This window comes from Micrasema longulum, unplaced genomic scaffold (genome assembly GCF_059751315.1).
Source record: "Micrasema longulum isolate JH-2025_06_02 unplaced genomic scaffold, ASM5975131v1 h1tg000939l, whole genome shotgun sequence".
NCBI classification, from domain to species: Eukaryota; Metazoa; Arthropoda; class Insecta; order Trichoptera; family Brachycentridae; genus Micrasema; species Micrasema longulum.
The window spans coordinates 72504-92152 of record NW_028278130.1 but is presented as its reverse complement, the minus strand read 5'-3'; the positions used below and the strand labels follow the sequence as shown (position 1 = coordinate 92152).

General features: G+C 38.4%; 1 protein-coding gene across 1 annotated transcript; it reads left to right on the top strand.

Annotated features, from left to right (window-relative positions):
* Nucleotides 1-795: 795 nt before the first annotated feature.
* Nucleotides 796-19083, top strand: LOC148278018 (uncharacterized). Its single transcript, XM_088232031.1, has 7 exons — nt 796-1174; nt 1254-1386; nt 5253-6483; nt 9431-9596; nt 11024-11271; nt 14095-14413; nt 15296-19083. Exons 1-7 carry the CDS (start codon nt 1049-1051, stop codon nt 18734-18736), a joined length of 5664 nt encoding a protein of 1887 aa, XP_088088157.1. The 5' UTR covers nt 796-1048; the 3' UTR covers nt 18737-19083.
* The last annotated feature ends 566 nt before the right edge of the window (nt 19084-19649 follow it).

Here is a 19649-nt window from a genome sequence, read left to right as displayed (position 1 = left end):
TAAAATTAAATATCCGAAGGGAGAAGAGAAATGGAAAGCTTGAAAATATTTCAAATCTGTTTGGGAAAATACGTTCTTGGTATTAAATGTAATAAAAATTAACAAAAGTTAATATTTCCTCTTACGATGTTATAAACTAAATTGATCAACCGAGCAGTGGTCCCGTGGATAGTGTCGTGAACTCAGGGGTCAGATCTAAGATACGAATCCTACTCCATAAGTTGATTCCCATTTTCTAACAGTGAGTTATATATAACTCGTTGGAAATTTACTAATTAATTATATCATTCATATCATAAAATATAAATAAATAGAAAAGGTGTTATGTTTATGCCACTTTTGCAGTTAAATAAATATGGGTCAATGATTAAAAAAATACAATCTTAGCTTTGGGGGATCTTTTTTTATTAATTGATATATTTTTAAGGTTATAATCTATTTTTATGGGTATTGATATAAAAATCAAACTATGGTTAATTTTTAAATATATTTTATTTGTTCAGGCAAATAAAATAAATGGTCTCTCATTAAATTGAATGTTAATTTTTTTATATAAATTCTTGGGATTTAATAGTATACGAAATAATTGATTTTTTATACAAAATTTCTGGTGATTTGGAAGAAGTTTAAACAAAGCACTGTTTTTTAAAAGTCGATAAAAAAAATTCTTCTTTCTTACAAATAGTCTTATTTAAAATTCTTATTTTTAAAATAAGAAGTATTATTGATTAGTTATCGATAAAAAATAGATGGACATTGAATTCTTGTGGAACCAATCAATCCCGTCTTGTCCCAGCTCTTCAAAACTATCAACTACCAATCAGAGATGTCGAAATTTGTCTGTCGAGAAATTTTAGTAAAATGGCGAGAGTTTTTCTGACCCGAGAAACTTGCCGATTTTCTCTCGTTATATTTTGCACTTAAATCTAATTTTAATCTGAATTTAAGTTTAAAAACTAGTTAATAAGATTAGTACATGTATATTTATACTTAGGAAACGTATAATGTGTACTCTTTTGTTGTTAAATACGTCTTCAAAGCATCAAAAATGTCTCTCGTTCTCAAGCTTAGTAAATGCCGCTTATGTCTCAAGCTTGGAGACTTCTACTCGATTTTTGCTGTTGATAATTCTATTCAACTTTCAAAAATGGCCATGGCGTGTTCCGAAATAAAGGTAGTTGATTTGTTTTGTAATCTGTGCACAGCATCCGAGTTTCGGCCACGGTTTTTTATGAATCCTGTTTCGATTTTAGGTGTACGAAGGAGATGGTCTACCAGATAAAATATGCGGGGAGTGCATCGAAAAGTTAAGTTCCGCTTACATTTTCAAGCAGCAATGCGAAAGATCTGATTCAGAACTTCGTAAATCTCTTCAGCATAGCGCAGGTAATATGCTTTTATATTTATTTACTTTATGTATGTCAACAAAAAGTCGCCGCTGGTAACAACAAAAACAATAGGCCCTTAGTACGTGTTTCGTTTTGTATACATGAAAATAACTACATCCGAATATAATCTGAAAGCGCGTAATTATTTAATGTTTTCTTATGCTTGAAGCCGTAGATTTTTAATGTCAGGTCTACGATTTTTTAGAAAATTCTATTTTTAAATAATGAAAATGGGGACTAGGCTTCATACCGTCCATGCGCTCTGTAGCTGCAAGACATGATGTAATCTAGCTCCTATACATCATAATCACTTTTTAGTAAAAGCACTTTACAAATTTACTATTATGCTCAATGTTTATTTTTATAAATTTATTGATCATTTTAAGTTGTTGCTAGAATTTCATTCATCCATACACTTTGTATTGCTGCAAGACGATTAGTAATCTATCTTCAATGGGTAAATTTTATCAAACAAAACAAACAAACCATCACGCAGTTTCCCCGTAGGGGTAGGCAGAGAGGATAGAACGCCATATCACTCTATCTTTGCATACATGCCTCGCTCCTCTACATTCATACATCTTCTCATGCACGCACGCCAATTATTCCTACTTTTGACATGTCCATCTTCAAGTATTTGATGGACTTGATCGTGCCATATCTTTCTCGGCCTTCCTCGTTTTCTGCATCCATCAACATTCACATCGCAGATCCTTTTAGCTGTTCTTTCGTTGTCCATTCGCTCTACATGTCCAAACCAACGCAGCACCCCTTTCTTGATTCTGTTGATAATGAATGTCTCAGCCTTACACAGTTCACGGATCTTGACATTTGTGCACATATCACACATCGTTTTACCACACATTCGCCCGAGGGATCGCATTTCGACAGCATTTAACCTACTTAAGTTTTATTAAATATCTTAATTTAGTAAATGGGGTCCAGAATTCCAACTGTCCATGCCCTGAGTAGCTGCAAAACTTGTCATTTAACTTCTATTTTTATAAATTTGTTTTTTATTTCGTTATTTATTTATCTTAACTTCATTGTCAAATATTATTTTTTTTAATGTAAAAAAGGGCTGGATTTATTACTGTCTACGCACACTGTAGCTGCTAGATGTGCTGTAATCTAGCTCCTATATATCATAATTGGAGACGAGAAACTAGAATCCCAACCGCCCATGCGCTCTGTAGCTGTAAGACGTGCTAGGATATTTATTTATTGTACGGCGCCCTTGAGGTGATTTTCACAAGAATGGCGCTATATAAATTGTCCAAATATATATAATAATCAACAGTTCTCCATTAAGTACACTACGTTTGGATTCTTTTGTATCATTTAAATGTTGTTAATCCTTTGAAATTAAAAAAATACAAATTCTTCAAAATAAGGCGATGAGGATTATACTCAAAAAAAATATCTATTCAAATGTAGAAAGAATAATAATAATGGTTTATTAACAAAAATTACAATATCTTTATCTACTACATAAATACTTAGGTAATAGATTTCTTTAGATTATGTCTAGTCTGCCTAACTCTAGGTACAACCCGTTTTAAGGCAGACATGTTTATGAAAAAATAAACAATGACATGACTACCTAATAGTTAATTTATTATAGAGTTTTACAATATTTAAATATACCATTTATTATTTTAGAATATTGTTGAGTAAGTTTTACGATTTTTCTCTACCTAAATCCAGTAACCATTGAATTGGGGTCATGGTTTTGTAATGTTCTGGTAACATATTGAATATAATAGCTGCTAGTTTATAAAATGATAATTTGACTGGTAACATCATTAAAACTGTAACTATCAAAACGCTATTTTATATAAACAAATCTAGTAGTAATTATTATATTCTACAGAGACTACATAAATTGATAAATGGCGGCCTCCGTGATGTAGTGGTCAAGACGCTTGGCTCACACACGTAAGGTTCCGGGTTTGATTCCCGGTGAGAACACAAAAATTAATAAATGTGATTTTTCTCAAGCCTGGGTGTTCTGTGATGTAATTCACCACTGTAATTGGGCCTCCTGGCCTGTTGTGGTGCAAAAAAAAATAAAAGCACCATTGATATCTTTTGCTCTTCGATATCCAAATTTAGAGAAATACTTTTGTTAGCGATATAATAAATGGTATATTTAAATATTGTATAACTCCATAATAAAATAACTAGTAGGTAGTCATGTCATTGTTTATTTTTGCATAAAAATGTCTGCCTTAAAACAGGTTGTACCTAGTAAGGCAGACAACATAATCCAGAGAATTCTATTACCTAAGTATGTATGTGGTAGATAAAGAAATTGCATTTTTTTGTTAATGAACTATAATGATTGATGATTGATTAAGCTTGATGTGTATACTGCCCTCATAAGCAAAAAGGTATTTTTGTCATATTTTGAGATATGACACTTTTGAGCTTTATGAAAATTATTAAAAACTGTAAATAATCACAAGTAAAAACACAGCATGTAAATTGTTATTAAGCATAAAGCCATTTTAGGCCTTACTTATAAATCTGGTGTAAAATTACACCCAGGCGTGTGACGTCTCTAGTTGTCTTCCACTTCTTCTCAGTCAGTTCTGATGATTGGTCCGTTGATGTACCGTAGACCGGAAATCTTTCACTACTCCTATTTAAAATTCTCAACTCGCTCTTTGATGCGCCTGAACTACTGAGCTCAATTAAATTAAATATCCCAACTAGAAACCTCGGACAAAACTTACTCTCTCATACCGATAACCATAGAACTAACTATGGTTTTCATTCCCCTATCCCCAGAATTCTCAGGTCTGCCAACAAACATACCAGTTTTGATTTCTTTGATAACAAGTCGTCTTCTTTCAAACGATCACTGAATAAAATTCAATTATAAACACCTATTTCCTGCTTCCACTCCCACCGAGTCTACTATATACCATTGTGTCTTTCCACTTTTCTTTATAATAATTTTCTAGGCATAAATATGTCCTTAAAAATGCCCATTGGGCGTATATATATGGCGGTCTCCGTGGTATAGTGGTCAACACACTTGACTCACCTGTGGAAGGTTCCGGGTTCGATTCCCGGTGAGAACACAAAAAAATAAAAATGTGATTTTTTCTCAAGCCTGGGTTTTCTGTGATTTAATTCACCACTGTAATTAGGCCCAATGGCCTGTTGTGGTGCAAAAATAAATAAATATAAATAAATAAAATAAAAATCATTGGTTGATTCATACGAACTAGGGACGTCGTTCAAAGTAGTACGTGTTTATTAAAACATATATATATTTTTTTCATACATTTTCAAGAAACGTTGCCGCACATCTTGAAGCTCTAATTTTTATAGCGCGTTAGAAAACATTTTTATATCCGATTTCCCGTAGGGCTAAACTTCCTCATTTGGAGTTCAATTCAGGCTCATACGAGGAGCCGTGGGTTTCATTGTTTAGGTCGGCTGCAATTATGATGATCTGTAAAAATCGGTCCACAGGTTTTCAGTAAAATATGCTAAAACCTGTGAAAACAGCCAAGCCAATGCATGCATGCATTATTATGGTCTCTAGTATTCAATCCAATGTAAGCAATAGACAACATAATCTTGTGTAATGTTTTTACTGTTTGTGCTTTTTTTAACTTTTTAATTTATTTGTTTTTTATATTAATTTATTTTCAATTTTTGAAATTAATTTATATATTTAAAAAAAAAATAGTTTTGGTTAGACTGTAAGAAATTGCAAGTGGCAATAAGTCCGTCATTTAACTGTGTATACCTTTGTTATTATTTTTGTATGTGTGACATTGTATATTACGGTTAATAAAGAATTATTATTATTATTATTATCGGTAAAAAAATGTCAATCTCCCTAAGGTGCTGCAGAGATATCGTCGTATGGAAGAAGAAATTCAGATTCCGGATTCTCCAACCGTACTGATGTTTCTACATCAAAAAAAGAAAAGAATCCCCGAGCCAAGAGTAAAAAGAATGGCCCTTCTCCGGAAAGGGGGGCCTACTCCAGCGCAGGGGGTCTACTCGAGGAAAGTTACAGCATCGAAGTGCAGGACCCGCTGGGTTACGAGGGAGCCTCCTCCCAGGGCGCACCGTATAACAAGCATCTGTCCAAGTCTTCGGACTCCGGTAGCAATAGTCCCAACATCACCGAAGGCCAACGGAACGAATGCAAGAAATGCGATAAAACCTTCCTCAACACTCGATCCCTCTTAATCCACCTCGCGAAGCATCCTCCTTCCGATCACGAAAATGAAAACGAAGATGACGAAACTGAAGAAATAACTCCGGATATCGTGTCGGATCCGGAAGAGTCGTCCCAGGACAAGACGTCCGTAAAGGCTAACGATCTAGAATGCCAGCACTGCGGGAAGCAATTCAAGTTCAACATCATGTTGAACCGCCATCTCGTGACTTGCCAAGGGCAGGTGGCGCCCGTCAGAGCGGAGAAGAGGACCATCCCGATCGTGCCTCTAAACAGCCTCAAGTGTCCGGTCTGCGGGAAGGTGTTCAAGAAACGCTTGTACGTGACCCGGCATCTCTACCGCTCCGTTTGCGGCGAGATCGCGAAGGAATTCCCCGACGAACAGCCACCCAAGAAGGAAGACGCGCCCATCGTTGCCGTTTCGAAAGCGGCGAAGTCCGCTTTCGTTTCCGAGTGCTCGATCTGCACGGCGAGGTTTTCCTCTCACACTTCGATGTTCAAGCACTTCCAGTTGTGTATAAGGAGGCGCGGCGGGGGAACGATAAGATGCGTGGCCTGCAACATCACGTACTCCCACAACAGCGGCCTGTATCGCCATATTAAAAAAACTCACTACCCCGAAGAGCAGGCGAAGAAAGCCATCAACAAGAAGGTCCCTGGTAAGGTGATCCAACCGAAGCAGGAGCCGCTTTCAGAGGAGGAGATGGACACGGAGAGTGGCTCTCTCAAGTGTCGGGAGTGTGACAAGACATTCAAGGACCAGACGGAGCTTGTCATGCATCTTGCGGCCCATATGGCCAACCTCAACCAGCCCAAACCGGCCAAGACTTCGGGGATCCCGTTTGACGGCTCTTTGTACGAGTGCGTGGAGTGCTCCAAGAAATTCAAGTAAGGAATATTTATAATTTTTCATTCTTTTGGTTTTTTATTATAATAGACTTTGTACTTTTCAGAAAAGCTTCTACACTTTAGTTAGGGAAAATATAAAGTATTTTGTGCGTGTTTGGGCAGCTTGCAAATCAATAAAATACCATTTAATATGTCCTCATTGATAATTAAGGCCTTTATTCTAAGAATGGATTGATTGGGGATTTTGTTTTTTTTTTAAATTTATTTATTTATTTATTATCATATTACATTACATACACAAAATTATAATTTATACAATATTGCATTGACTGCCTAACTAGGGTTATTTACCCCGTCAAGACAGTCAAAAAAATATAAAAAACAATAATGAACATATAGAAACAGTTATAAAAATAGAGGACAAAGTGAAAAACAAAGTAAAAAAATCTAGTAAAAAAACATGGTAAAAAATGTAGTAAAGACATGATTTTTAATTTCTTACATTTGATTAGCTAGGCATTTATAATTAAGTAGTTTTAGTTTTTCTTTTTATGTTATTGTTTTATTAGTATAGGACTACTTAGCTCTAAAGATAGAAAATCTCCATCTTAGAACAGGCTGTGGCATGTTAGATGGAGACTATCATAAACAGAGAACACTCCGTTTTCATTTTACATTAATTGGTTTTATATAGGTTCCCTGTTATTAAGTATGTATATATTTTTTTTCCAATAAGTTTATAAATAAAATAAATAAATAGTAAAAATGTAGTAAAAAAACTAAGCAAAAACATAGTAAAAACAAAGTAATAAATGTAGTGAAAACATAGTAAAAAACATTAAAAATACATAAATATGTATATAAAAATATTTTAAAACTCAGTAAAATGCGAAATAAAAACAGAATGCATAGTAAGAAACATATTTAAAGTAATAGTAAAAAAAAATATGTATGTGTATAGCAAAAAGCATATTTAATTTTAAAAACCTAGCAAAATACTGAGTAGAAAGAGAAAAAAAAACATATTAAAAAATAAAGTAAAAGATGTAGTAAAAAAATAAATAATACATAGTAAAAACAAATGAAAAAGTCATAAGGATCTTAAAAAATTAAATAAGTAAAAAACTAAAAATATATGTTAACAATTCAAATTAAAACATGTGTTGGCCATCTAACAGCCACCATCAACTCCTCAGACTCTCTGCGACCAATTTCAACTGAGGAAAGTAGTCAGCAACCTCTTCAGCTTGTGGTTCTTGCAACATTTCCATGGCTTTGGCATTATATTATATAGCCTTTGTCCTATGTAGGAGTATTGCCTCTGTGCTAAAGAAGTTCTAACCATTTGTCGGGAAATCAGATCGCTACTGGAACTCCGAGTCTCATAATGATAGGCAACTGATGGACGTATATCTCTGTAATTAATATAATAGTACGTAAAATTATACCTATTACAAACTACTTTTATATATTTAGTTAATCATTAAAACTGTAACTTTCCAAAAAAGAGACTAGCTTTTGTCCTTGGAGACTGACTTACACTGTTATAGTTATTTAGTAATTTGTAGTTATATAATTTTAAATATACATGAGAATATAAAAAAATAATTATACAAAACAAAAAGAAAAACAGAAAATGATAAAACAGTAATACTAATTAAAATATAATGATGTTTTTACTCAGGTTCAAAAAAATTATTTAAATTTACTTTGAATTTATTTAGCGATAGATGGGCTAACAGATGGAAAAGTTGTGGAAATGTGGATGTTTAAACATGGGCAGAATGGTGAATGTTACATAATGTATAAAGTGGCCACTTAAACCAGCCAATGCCAGGCCATAAGCCCTGTAAATGTCTAGACTTCCATATTCCCTTCTCAAAAGTGCTTTCCCTCTCTGTTGCAACAAATTTAGATCTAAATAACTCCCCATGGAGGAAATCCAGCCTGTCCACAGGCATTTGGACATGCTCAAAACATTGTTGATATTCATTATGTATCAGGATGAGATTCTGGGTTGGCACTTTTCCACTGATTGTCTGTGTCTTCCCGCAAAATGTCAGCCTCTGTGTCATCAAGGGCATGAGAGATGCAGCATTGTCATTGTCTTTGGGATTTTCTTCCGAGCGACTGACTCCCATTCTGCAATTTTTTATGCTGTTCTATTGCATCACATGTTATTATTCCAATATTCCAAAAATCATTTCTATATAACGGACCTAAACTATGCAACCTGATACGGTGTTTTTGGAAATCTGATAAACCACCAGTACTGAAAAAAAAAATAACAATTTGGTTGACAGACATTGGAAGTAAGGAATCTGAGAATTTATTGAGGATAGTAATCTAAATATTATGCTATCCCATTGCATCATTTATAAATTTATTGTATTTTTGCATGTGCATATATATTATGTATGTATGTGTGTATATATATATGTATATGTATGTATATGTGTGTATTTATGTATGTATGTGTATATGTATGTATGCTATATATTTAATTTTATTTTTACATTTAATGTAAACTACCTTTTTTTTTCTTTTCTTCTCTTTTGGGCTATAACAGTTTTTCTATTTCTTCAATATTACTTTTATTTATAGGAAACATATTCGAAAACCATATTTGCCGCAGCAAATCGGTTTCTTAGAACAGGCATTTGCCCATATAGGAACCGATTGCAACATTAGGCGTACTAATATTTCTGGCTTGCCGACCCTTCATATACTGAGCCTACTCCTAGTACAAGCAGAATTTGCCAGAGTGTTTTTTGTGCCATTTTTGTAACTATGTATGTATAAACTAATAAATAAATTATAATTGAATTAATTTCACTATGTATTTTTTATTGTTGATTATTTTGGCTTGACACGGGCAAAGCCTAAAAAGCCTTAATGAGTTAATTAATATTTAAGGAGTGTAATTTTGAATGAATTAATAAGTAAATAAATTTAAATGACTGGTAAATATGAAATGTTTCCCCAGGTACAAGGGCAACTTGCGTGTTCACATGAAGAATCACCACAACTACACGAATGAGACAATCACCCAACTGGAGAATTCCATCAGCGAATTCAAGTGTGACCTGTGCGATAAGAGCTTCCAGTATGAGAAATCGCTCATCTATCATCGCAACAGCAAACACAACAAGGTTAGTGGGATCATCTTTCATCATCATCATCATTCCCTTTCTGCACCGCATTGATACACCAATCACAGTTTATCTTGATAATTTTTTTTACATGAAGTTAAAATTATCATCCTTACGCTTTAGGTTCCGAACATGCACTAAAAATTATGTTAGTAATATTTAATGGTATGTTGGAGAATGTGTAAGGGTGGGGGTTTGGAAAGAGGAGGGGCTAGGAGGTTGAAAGTTAAATAATTTTTTATAGGCAAGCAACCTTTAATGGTGTGCCTATACCTCGTGCACTACTTTTTGTTTGCGATCTTTGCCCTTCAGACTGATTGACTATTAGGTGCGAAGGTTTTCACAGTTACTGTTATCAATATGTTTCTTTTTTGGGCGGTACCGTGAGTGTTAGATTTGTTCTGATGTTTCGGCTACCATTGCAGGAGCCATCTTCAGGGTAAACTAAGTGTTTTTTAGAAAGAAGTATGTGTTAAGGTACTAGTAATTTGTACCGTGTCACAGTCGGCAGTAGGCACATTTCTATTCATTTTTGTAGCATGTAGTGCTGGGAACCATTGAGTTTAATTTCAGGCCGTCGTCTTTGTTTATGTTATTTGGGTGTCTGTGTATTTCAATTGCCTCTTTTATTATTCGTGCACTGTAATTACTGGGTTTATGCAAAAATTTCGGTCCGAAGGTGAAAAAATGTCCAGTGTCTATAAAGTGTTCCGCTATTGCAGATTTGTCAGGGTTCCCAAGTTTACACGCTCTTTTGTGTTCGTCAATCCTTTTTGCTGTACGCCCTGTTTGTCCTATGCACACTTTATCACATCCTTGGCAACTTAGTTTATAAACAGCTTTCGTTTCCAGGGGATTCTTATCTTTTGGGCTCAATAAATAGTTCTTTATTTTTCCCACAGTCAAAACAAAAAAAACAAACGTTGTTCCAATATTATGTTTTTTCAGCACTTTGGCTATCCTGTCAGTAACATTCTGTACGTATGGTAGGTATGCAGTTCCTCTGGTAATATCTTCTTCCTTATTGTTCTTTGTAGCTTGCGATTTAATAATGTTGTCAATTTGCTGCTTCTTATATCCATTACGCTCCAACGCATCTGTAATTTTGTTGACCTCTTCTCCCATTTCGGAGACAAAAATATGCGAAGAAGAAACACATCCTTTTTTCTACAAAACACTCAGTTTACCCGAAGATGGCTCCCGCAATGGTATCCGAAACGTCGGAACAAATCCAACACTCACAATATCACCCAAAAAAGAAACATATTGACTGATTATTAGTTGAGGAGCTTATCATGAACACCTTAATGCTACGATTTCTTGATCAGTTTTTTAATTGGAACACAAACAGATGCTTTTTTGAAGACAAGATATAGAACATAATACGTACACATTTGACTGTCCTAATTGTTTCCCCTCCCCCGCAGTATTCGGAGGTGCCGGCGCCGCCGCCGACCCCGTCCGCCAACCTGTCCGTGTCGGCGGACGGGCGCCTGACGGAGCCGATGGTGTTCACCAAGTGCCCGGCCAAGTGCATGCTGTGCAACGTGACGCTGGCCAACCTGGCGGAGACGAAGCGCCACAACCGCATGCACATGGACGCCAACGTCAAGCCCAAGAACGAGTACACGTGCCCGCTGTGCGGGGTGCAGTTCACCAATACCAAATACTTCAGGTGGGTCCGTAGGGATACTCCGATGCGGGCGTCTTGATGTAAGGAGAGTGAGTTGATCACTCTTCCAGATGAGGTGCCACTAAGGCTACGTTCCCACTACGCCGGACCGGCAGATTTGCCGGAAACCGGCTCCCGGACAATAGTGTCCACATTAACACCGGATCCCACAAGAAAGCCGGACAGTCAAGTACTCATCTCAGTTGAATTCGGACCTGTGCCGGAATTCGGACCTTTCTTTTTCTTCCAGTTCGTCGAAGTTTGATTTCAGTATTCGACATACTCCACGCCATGCTGCTAACTTCAAAATTTTGTCTTTATAATCGTCTTCGGTCTTATCCCACAGAACAGATCTCTCTTGGACAAGCTTAATTAAAGTGTCTGCGTTTATATATATGCTACACGTCTACCTTTATCAGAATGCGAAGCCGAAATGACGCGAGGGGAACACGGGCGGGGCAAGCGGGGGCAGAGATACCGGAGCAAACTTGTTCACATTGCTCCGGTCCGGGTATTCTGCCGGCGCTTCGCAGTGACAAAACGCTCGGTAAAAATGCCGAGCTCGGCGTTTTTGCCGGATCCGGCGTAATGTGAATAGCTTCATATAACTTGTACGGCCACTGGCTCCTCCGGCATTTTTACCGTTCCGGCGTCCGGCATAGTGGGAACCTGGCCTAACCCTTTTCTTGGTAATGTATCCTATAGGACACATATGAGGGGGTACTACAGTAAAACTAAAATGTTTAGAGGTCCTTTTTTCCATACTTTCTCATCAAAATATCCCCTTACGTTTTTGATAACCCAGGTTTTACGTTGAAATTTTTTCGAAACTCATTCTATCTGTCAAAAGACCCCGAGCCGGGCGCCGCCCCGCTTGCCCAAAATAGTGAATAAATTTAAGGTAAATAAATAAAATGTGTAAACTGTTGTCTCAAACTAAATTCAAAGTAGGTTCAGTGCAATTGATCATTTTGTTTAAGTGTCTAATTTTGACCTTTGACTTAATTGTGACATGAGGTTGACGCATGAAGATTAAAATCTTTACATCAATAAATTACGATGCAGAAAGTTTTTAGAAATTTGTTAATAGAAATATTATTTGAAGTTATAAACATTATTTGGAAAGAAGATTGTTTAAACAGTTATCATAAAAGTGTGAAACAGTTTTGCCGCGATGTAAATGACAGTTGAAATTCTGTGGTGCCATACTAAAAAAAGTGAATATTTAGGGAAAAAATCATTGTATGCATTTTATGCAAATTCAAATGTTTATTTTCCTGTTTTTAAGGTTAAATACCTTCATAAAATTATTTAAACATGTTTTTTTTAAATGAAATCATAGGTAAATATAAATAATCCCCAATTATTATGTTAGTTTTTACAATTTTTCTGCAGTTTTTCATTTCCTCAGTTCATGCTCCCTCAAAAACCGTAAAACTGGGGGTTTACTGTATTTGCGAACCCGGCAAAATCCATCGTTCTTTATTTTTGCTCCTCATATGATTTATTTCTTAGAGAAACTACCATTTTAGTTGCTCTTCTCTGGACTTTCTCCAACAACTCTTTTTTTAAAATAGGGACTCCAGATTTGGTAGGCGTACTCCAGGTGTGGACGAACATATGTTTTATAAATTTTGAGACAAATCTCGGGTGATGTGAGCGAATGTTTTCCTGATTAAGTATAAGAGGGAATTGGTGCGTTTGACAATTTCGGTAATATGTGATTGTCGCTTTTTGTATTTTCTTTTATTTCTTTGTGGTGTAAAAATAGATTTATCAATACTTCGCAATCCATACTAAAATTGCCACTCCTGTTGTGCGCCTACTCTCCATTATATTACATTCAACTCTCCCTTCCCGGTGATGTGTAGCTACTACGCATTGCATTTAATAACTTTAATATAATAATGACAGGTTGAGATTTTCGGTATTCCTTCGTTACACATTTACCTACCGGTAAAAAGGATTTTTTAATTAAATAATTAATGCTTATTTGGAACATAAAAAGCGTTTTGTCAAAAATCTGAGATATTACCAATATAATAGAAAGTTTACCAATGTGTCGCATGTTGTGTTCTTAGTAAAAGAGTAATCCTAATATATAATTGTATTGCGCACTATTGATGTCTCACTCTCGATAATACGGGTATATTTGGGAGCGAGAGAGACAATTTTTATGCATCACACGCGCGAACAGCAAAGTTTCTTGTACTTTTCCCTGACGCCCGTTAGCTGCGTTAGTATGTGTTAGTAGATGTCCGGCTTTTATTGGGGGCGGTCCTTTTGTATGAGAATATGAATTAATGTTTTTAGCAATTAGATTAATCACTTTTGACTTCAACTATAAATAGTTAAAGCAATTGCCGATGAATGTTACACTTTTACCATTTAAAATCTCTCATTTTTTGCATGTGTAAGTCTTAGGTCTTTCGTTTTTATGAATATATCGTATATAATTATTGTTTTGCCCTTGTTTGTCTTTGCTAAATAGTTTTATGTTCTTTTTGTTCAGTTTCTTGCATTTATGTTTCTTCATGTAACTGTTGTAATTGGCTTAGGCCGTATATATAATAAATAAATAAATAAATGTGTAGTGACGACACAGCACCGTAACGCGCGGAAGTTTTTAGGACAGTAAGGGAAAGGTTAAAAAAAACACATGTGGCTTCAAAAGAAATGAACAAATACAATAACAGCTAACAGCGTCCTTTGACAGATGTGAGCCTAAACCGGTTAAATAAGATGTCTTAGTACAAAATATCTTCCTTCCTTCCATACTTCCTCATTAAGGAATTGAATAATGACAACTAATGTTTATTTTCCCAGTATACACGTCGCGGAGCACAATGCCCAAGTGGTCCCCAAGGACCGCGCCGGATCGGACGTCGACGACGAAGAGGAACTGAACGCAATGGATTTTTGCGAGTCCGTCGTGGCCAATATTAAGCAGGAGGACGGGGCGGCCGCGGGTCACGGCGGGTCGGTGCTGGGTGGCCAGCAGCCGGTGGTGAACCTGGGCGGCTTCACGTGCCCCGTGTGCAGCAAGTCGCTGCCCACCATGCGCGCGTACAAGTACCACATGGTCTGGCACTCGAACCGCGGCAAGGCCGTCATGAAGGAGGTCCAGTGCCCCATCTGTAGCGAGGTGAGTCGTCGTTCTCCAAACCGGCATCAGCGCCTATTCCTTCCGATCATCATCGTCGTTTCCCTTTCCACACCTCGTATCAACAGCGGCGTATTAGCATAAAGGTTAGATAATTAGTCTCACGCTTGAGATGCTAGTCCAGGGAGAGGAAATATATTTATGTAAAAACACGTCTGGATTCTGGTTCTGTTACTCGTACAGAACAGTATTCTTCATCTGCCTGGACACAGATATATTCCTTTCGAAGATAGGCACCGTGGCGCAGTTGGTAAGACAGCTAACTGTGAAACTAGCGTCGCTAGTTCGATTCCAGCCAGTTGCAAAAAAAAAATCCAAGAATGATTTTTTCTCAATTGGTCTGGGTGTTTTATTTATTTATTTTATTTTATTCAGAAAACATTAAGTATAAAAAAAAACAATTTTTTAACATAAAAAGACCAATTAAGTTTTCATAAATTAGGCAAAAGATGTAAACATTAAATGTGACAAAATAAAATAATAAAAGAAACTCAAGTGAGAAAAGAATAATTGTTGCATATTTTTCATACCTTCCTTCTATATCCTATTTCCCACCTGCCGACAAGAACTCCCTTTATTTATTTGTTTATTAATGTATACAATTTATAGGGTTTAAATATTACAAAAAATGAATAGTTTAAAACATTAAAAAAAAAAAAAAGAAGCATTGACAAACATAAGGGACATGGAGACAAGATCTGGACTATTTATTGAGTGCTCGTTTAAATCGTTGTAAACTTTAACCAAAAAACCTTTATTACCATCTCCTGTTAATAATATTCCTCCCAATTTTTGCCACTTACCGGATTGTTTTAGTTTTAGTAAAATTATCATCTAATATTAACCAAAAATATTATTTTTCAGACATTCCGCTACGACAGTCACCTCAGAGAACACATGCGAGGGCACGCCAACGCGGCCCTGGCAGACCCCGACCTGCTGGCGTGCAAGTTCTGCCCGCGCATCATGAAGAACATGCGTGGGTACATCGCGCACATGAACTGGCACAACGCCTGCAACGACTTTCGCTGCCCCATCTGTCTCAAGCAGTTCAGCAAGAAGGGCAACCTCACCGTGCACTACCGCAACCACGTCAAGAAGAACGAGACGAGAGCCATCGACTGCTACAATGCCGACAGCTCTCGCGTCGACGAAAAAGTGACCGACTTCCAGTGCCACATATGCAAGAAATACATGCCCACCGAAGTGTCGCTTTCTTATCACGAGCGCTGGCACAGTTCCCCCGCCGCGCGACACGCCATGCGGTACGAGTGCGTCAAGTGCAACATCGCCTTCACCAACAAGTCCCGGTACATCATGCACGCGCGCATGCACGTCGACGGGAACACCGGCACGTTCAAGTGCCACATCTGCAACAAGGGGCTCAAGACGGCCGGGCATCTCAAGTCCCACATGAAGTCCCATTCCTTCGTCAACCGGCTGAAGAGAAATCCTCTAGCCGTCGTGTGTCCGGTGTGCGACCAGCTGTTCCCCAACCAGTTGAAGCTGCAGAGGCACATCAGACGATCTCATCCCCAGGAGAAAATGGTGAAGAAACAGGACCCGGGAGCCGACGACATGCCCGCCATCCGGTACTTCTGCAAGGTGTGCGGCAAGGAATTCGACTCCGACCACAAGCTGAAGATGCACAGCCTCCGCCACGACAGGAAGACCCACTTCTACATGTGCAGTCTGTGCGGCAAGAAGACGATATCTATCAAGCAGCACAATATGCACATCAAGGCGCATCTCGCCCAGAAGTTCAAGGAGAACCCCGTCAAGTGCGACTACTGCGAAGAGAAGTTCGTCCGTAGAAAAGATCTCCACGTCCACATCTACAAGGTGCACAACATCCTGGAGGACTACATCAAGCCGGTGGACGGGAAGGGAAACGACACCACGGAACTGAAGGAATATCAGTGCCACGTCTGCTTCAAGGTCCTCGCTAACGAAGGTTCCTATTTGAGGCATCTGGACTACCACAATTCCATGCGGTGCAACTATTGCTTCAAGTATTTCACAAACCGAACCTTTGCCCAGGCGCATATGGACTATGACTGCGACCGCAAGAAGGTCCTCGGGGTGAGCGACCCCTTCGATAAGAAACTGAAGTGCCCGACTTGCTACAAGCCGTTCGCACTCCTCGTCAAGCTGCACTGCCACATGAAGGTGCAACACAACGCCATGCCGGAGAACGTCAACCGGGAAGGGGACCGGGGAACGGTGTGCGACTTCTGCTTCATCACGCAGCCCAGCGAGGTGCACATGATCCGCCATCGCTCCATTCATCTCCGATTCAACACGTACTACGGCTGCAAGTTCTGTCCCAAGAAGTTCAGCACCGTGACCATGTTCTTGAGGCACAAGAAGATTCACATAAACCGTCACTACACGGAAAATCCCCTCCCGTGTCCTGACTGCGAGGAGAAATTTGTCTACTTCAACGATTACTCTACTCATATCAGGGAGACGCACGGTAAGGATGTTGACTGGATCATCAATCCTAAACCTTCTCCGGTCCAAAAGTGCCCGATTTGCGAGAAATCCTTCAGCCATCTCCACAACCATCTCGCCTACCACGAGAAATTCAAGTGCAAACGATGCGCCGTTTACTTCTACTCCGACGTTTTGTTCGAGGCACATCTGTGTCCCGTCGCCGACGAAGAAGAATCCGAAGAGGAGCACGTGGAGAAGAAGGCCGGACACATCGGGTTCAACAAGCAAGCTACGCGTTACGTCGAACCGTACGAGGAGTGCGACTTCTGCTTTAAACCGTACCTCAACAACTATACGAAAGCCATGCATATCAAAACGCATAAAAAAATTACCCAATTCGGGTGTCGTTACTGCGAAAAAACCTTCACATCTCTGATGGCGTTCCAAGCTCACTCTCCCTCTCATCGCTTGCGGCATTACAAGACCAATCCGCTGATTTGCAAACATTGCGGAGTCACTTTCATCAAGTACGGCCTTTACATGAGGCACCTGCGAGATGTCCACGATGAAAAGGAGAACATGATCCTGCACCCCTTCTATCCCGCCGAGCAGTGCAAAGTCTGCGGAAAGTCCTTCGAATGCATCCATCACCACTACAGGTTCCATCTCCAGTTCCGCTGCCAATCCTGCCTCAAGTATATCACCTCCGAGAAACTGTTCAAATCTCACATCTGCAACAACCCGGAGGAGGATCGCAGTTTCATGTTCGAGTGCGACGAGGACATCACCCCGCTGTCGGTCGGCAACTTCAACTACGAGACCCTTCGACACCGGCCGATCGAGAAAGCCGAATCGATCGACAATACCTCCGAATTATCCAAAGATTTCTCCCTCGATGATATCGACATCACGGAGAATGAACTGGAAGGATCCACTCTGAACTGCATAGACCTCACGAGCGTGTCGTGTTCGCCGGACATACCGGAATCCAACCAAGACATGATTGTGTCCATTCCCGACCGAGTGATGTATAGAAATTACCCGTCTAACTCCAATACACCGTTCGAAAACTTTACCCCCGTCATATCGTCGACGATTTCGCTGTTTTCTTCGACTCCGACCGGAGAGAAGAAACACGAAAAGCTTAACAACACCGGAGACATATCGATGGACAGAGACTCCGATAAACCTTCGCAGAAAGATGACATTGACGGCCTCTTCACGATCGTAGCAAAACCATGCGTCGTGAATAAACAATGTCCAGATGATGAAACTGGCGATATAAGTAGAGTAAAAACCATAATATCCGGAGAAGATGATTCCAAAGTAGATGAATCTAGTGTTATGAACATAGATAGACATGACCAATTAAATGATAGTATAAATGTCACTAAGGACGATGAATCGGAATTAGCAAAAATAGTGAAAGATGTAGAACCAGGAGTTGTAACAAAAGATGGTATAGCAGTTAATGAATCTGATGTTGCAGAAACAGCAAAAGATGTTAGCGATGTGACTAAGGACGATGATATAACACTACCTAATGAAGCGGGTGTCACCGAGCGAGATGAATCTAAACTGGATGCAATCCAAGATAGACAATCTGCTTCGATTGCAGCCAATAGTGAACCCAATGTAGACATAACCAAAGACGATGATGATTCCGACGTTATGCTCCTGGAAAATGACGACGAATCTGTTCTGCTCTTAGCTGACGACGACGAATCTAGTATTATGGACATAGACGATGAAATTCTTAATGGCGACGACGGCGAAGTGGAGTGCGCCGACGAGTTGCACAAGATCGTAGATGATTTAGAGAGTAGTTTTACAATACCGGCGGAGAGTGGGAAAAATGAAAAACAATAGTTTCTCGCGTATTTTATATCGTGTCATAATTTTGTAGTGGGCAATGGCCCTATCTTGTACAGAACATAATGTGTTAAACCTTTTCCGTGTGAATACTTTATTTTAACTACGTGAAAAAACAACTGCGTTTAAAATTAAGTCATTCTTTTGGCATTTACGTATCACGGCCCTCGCAAGTCGCGTTCAACCTTTGCAAACCTCCAAGATTTACTAAGTATAGTCGACGTCTTTGTGTCTAATGTTTTCCACATAGAATTAACCCCGCGTTGAGATAAAAATACATCGTTATAATTCTTAAGAACATTCCTTCGATACAAACTCAAAATAAAGGCCACAATTTTTCAATTCAGTTTTGTTTGTTAACAATTGCAGTCAATGTTTTAATTGGTTGTTGATTATATTTTTATTTAAATAGGCGAATGAAACACTTTTTTATATAGTTTTTAATAGATATTTTTTTTGCATTATGTTTGTAATCGCGCTGGTTCTGCTTAATTTTTTCACCGTATTGTAATTATTTAAAAATGCATCGATTGTATTTGCTATAATTTAAAAATACGTATAGCACTCTGATAAAACAGTAATAACTCAAAAATTAAATTCTATTCTTGCCGATGAGGTCAGTGCCATGAGCTCTTTACGTCACCGCGACCTGTGTAGATCTATTGTGACGGGTCCCCGTGAATCAATTCTCGCCCCCGAAGCCTAGGTCTTCGAAGAGCCGAGCTATTGAACAGAGAGCAAGTTCTTTTATCTCTGTCGCCAAATCTCCTCTTCCAAGCCATTAAAGTATCGAGTTATTAGGTAGGTTCCGAGTGCGTTAAGTATACAGTGCAATGAAAGCCTTTTTTTATGACCGAGGGTCTACTGTGTGTTTGGAAAATTGTATGGAATGCTCAAGTCCATTGTGTTA

What these genes read in the sequence shown, in the direction of transcription:
- LOC148278018 (XM_088232031.1), top strand. Translation starts at nt 1,049, where the DNA reads ATGTCTCTCGTTCTCAAGCTTAGTAAATGCCGCTTATGTCTCAAGCTT. An exon ending in GAGTGCTCCAAGAAATTCAA is followed by an intron (nt 6,484 to 9,430) that starts GTAAGGAATATT and finishes ATGTTTCCCCAG; the next exon opens with GTACAAGGGCAACTTGCGTG. An exon ending in GCAACAGCAAACACAACAAG is followed by an intron (nt 9,597 to 11,023) that starts GTTAGTGGGATC and finishes CCTCCCCCGCAG; the next exon opens with TATTCGGAGGTGCCGGCGCC.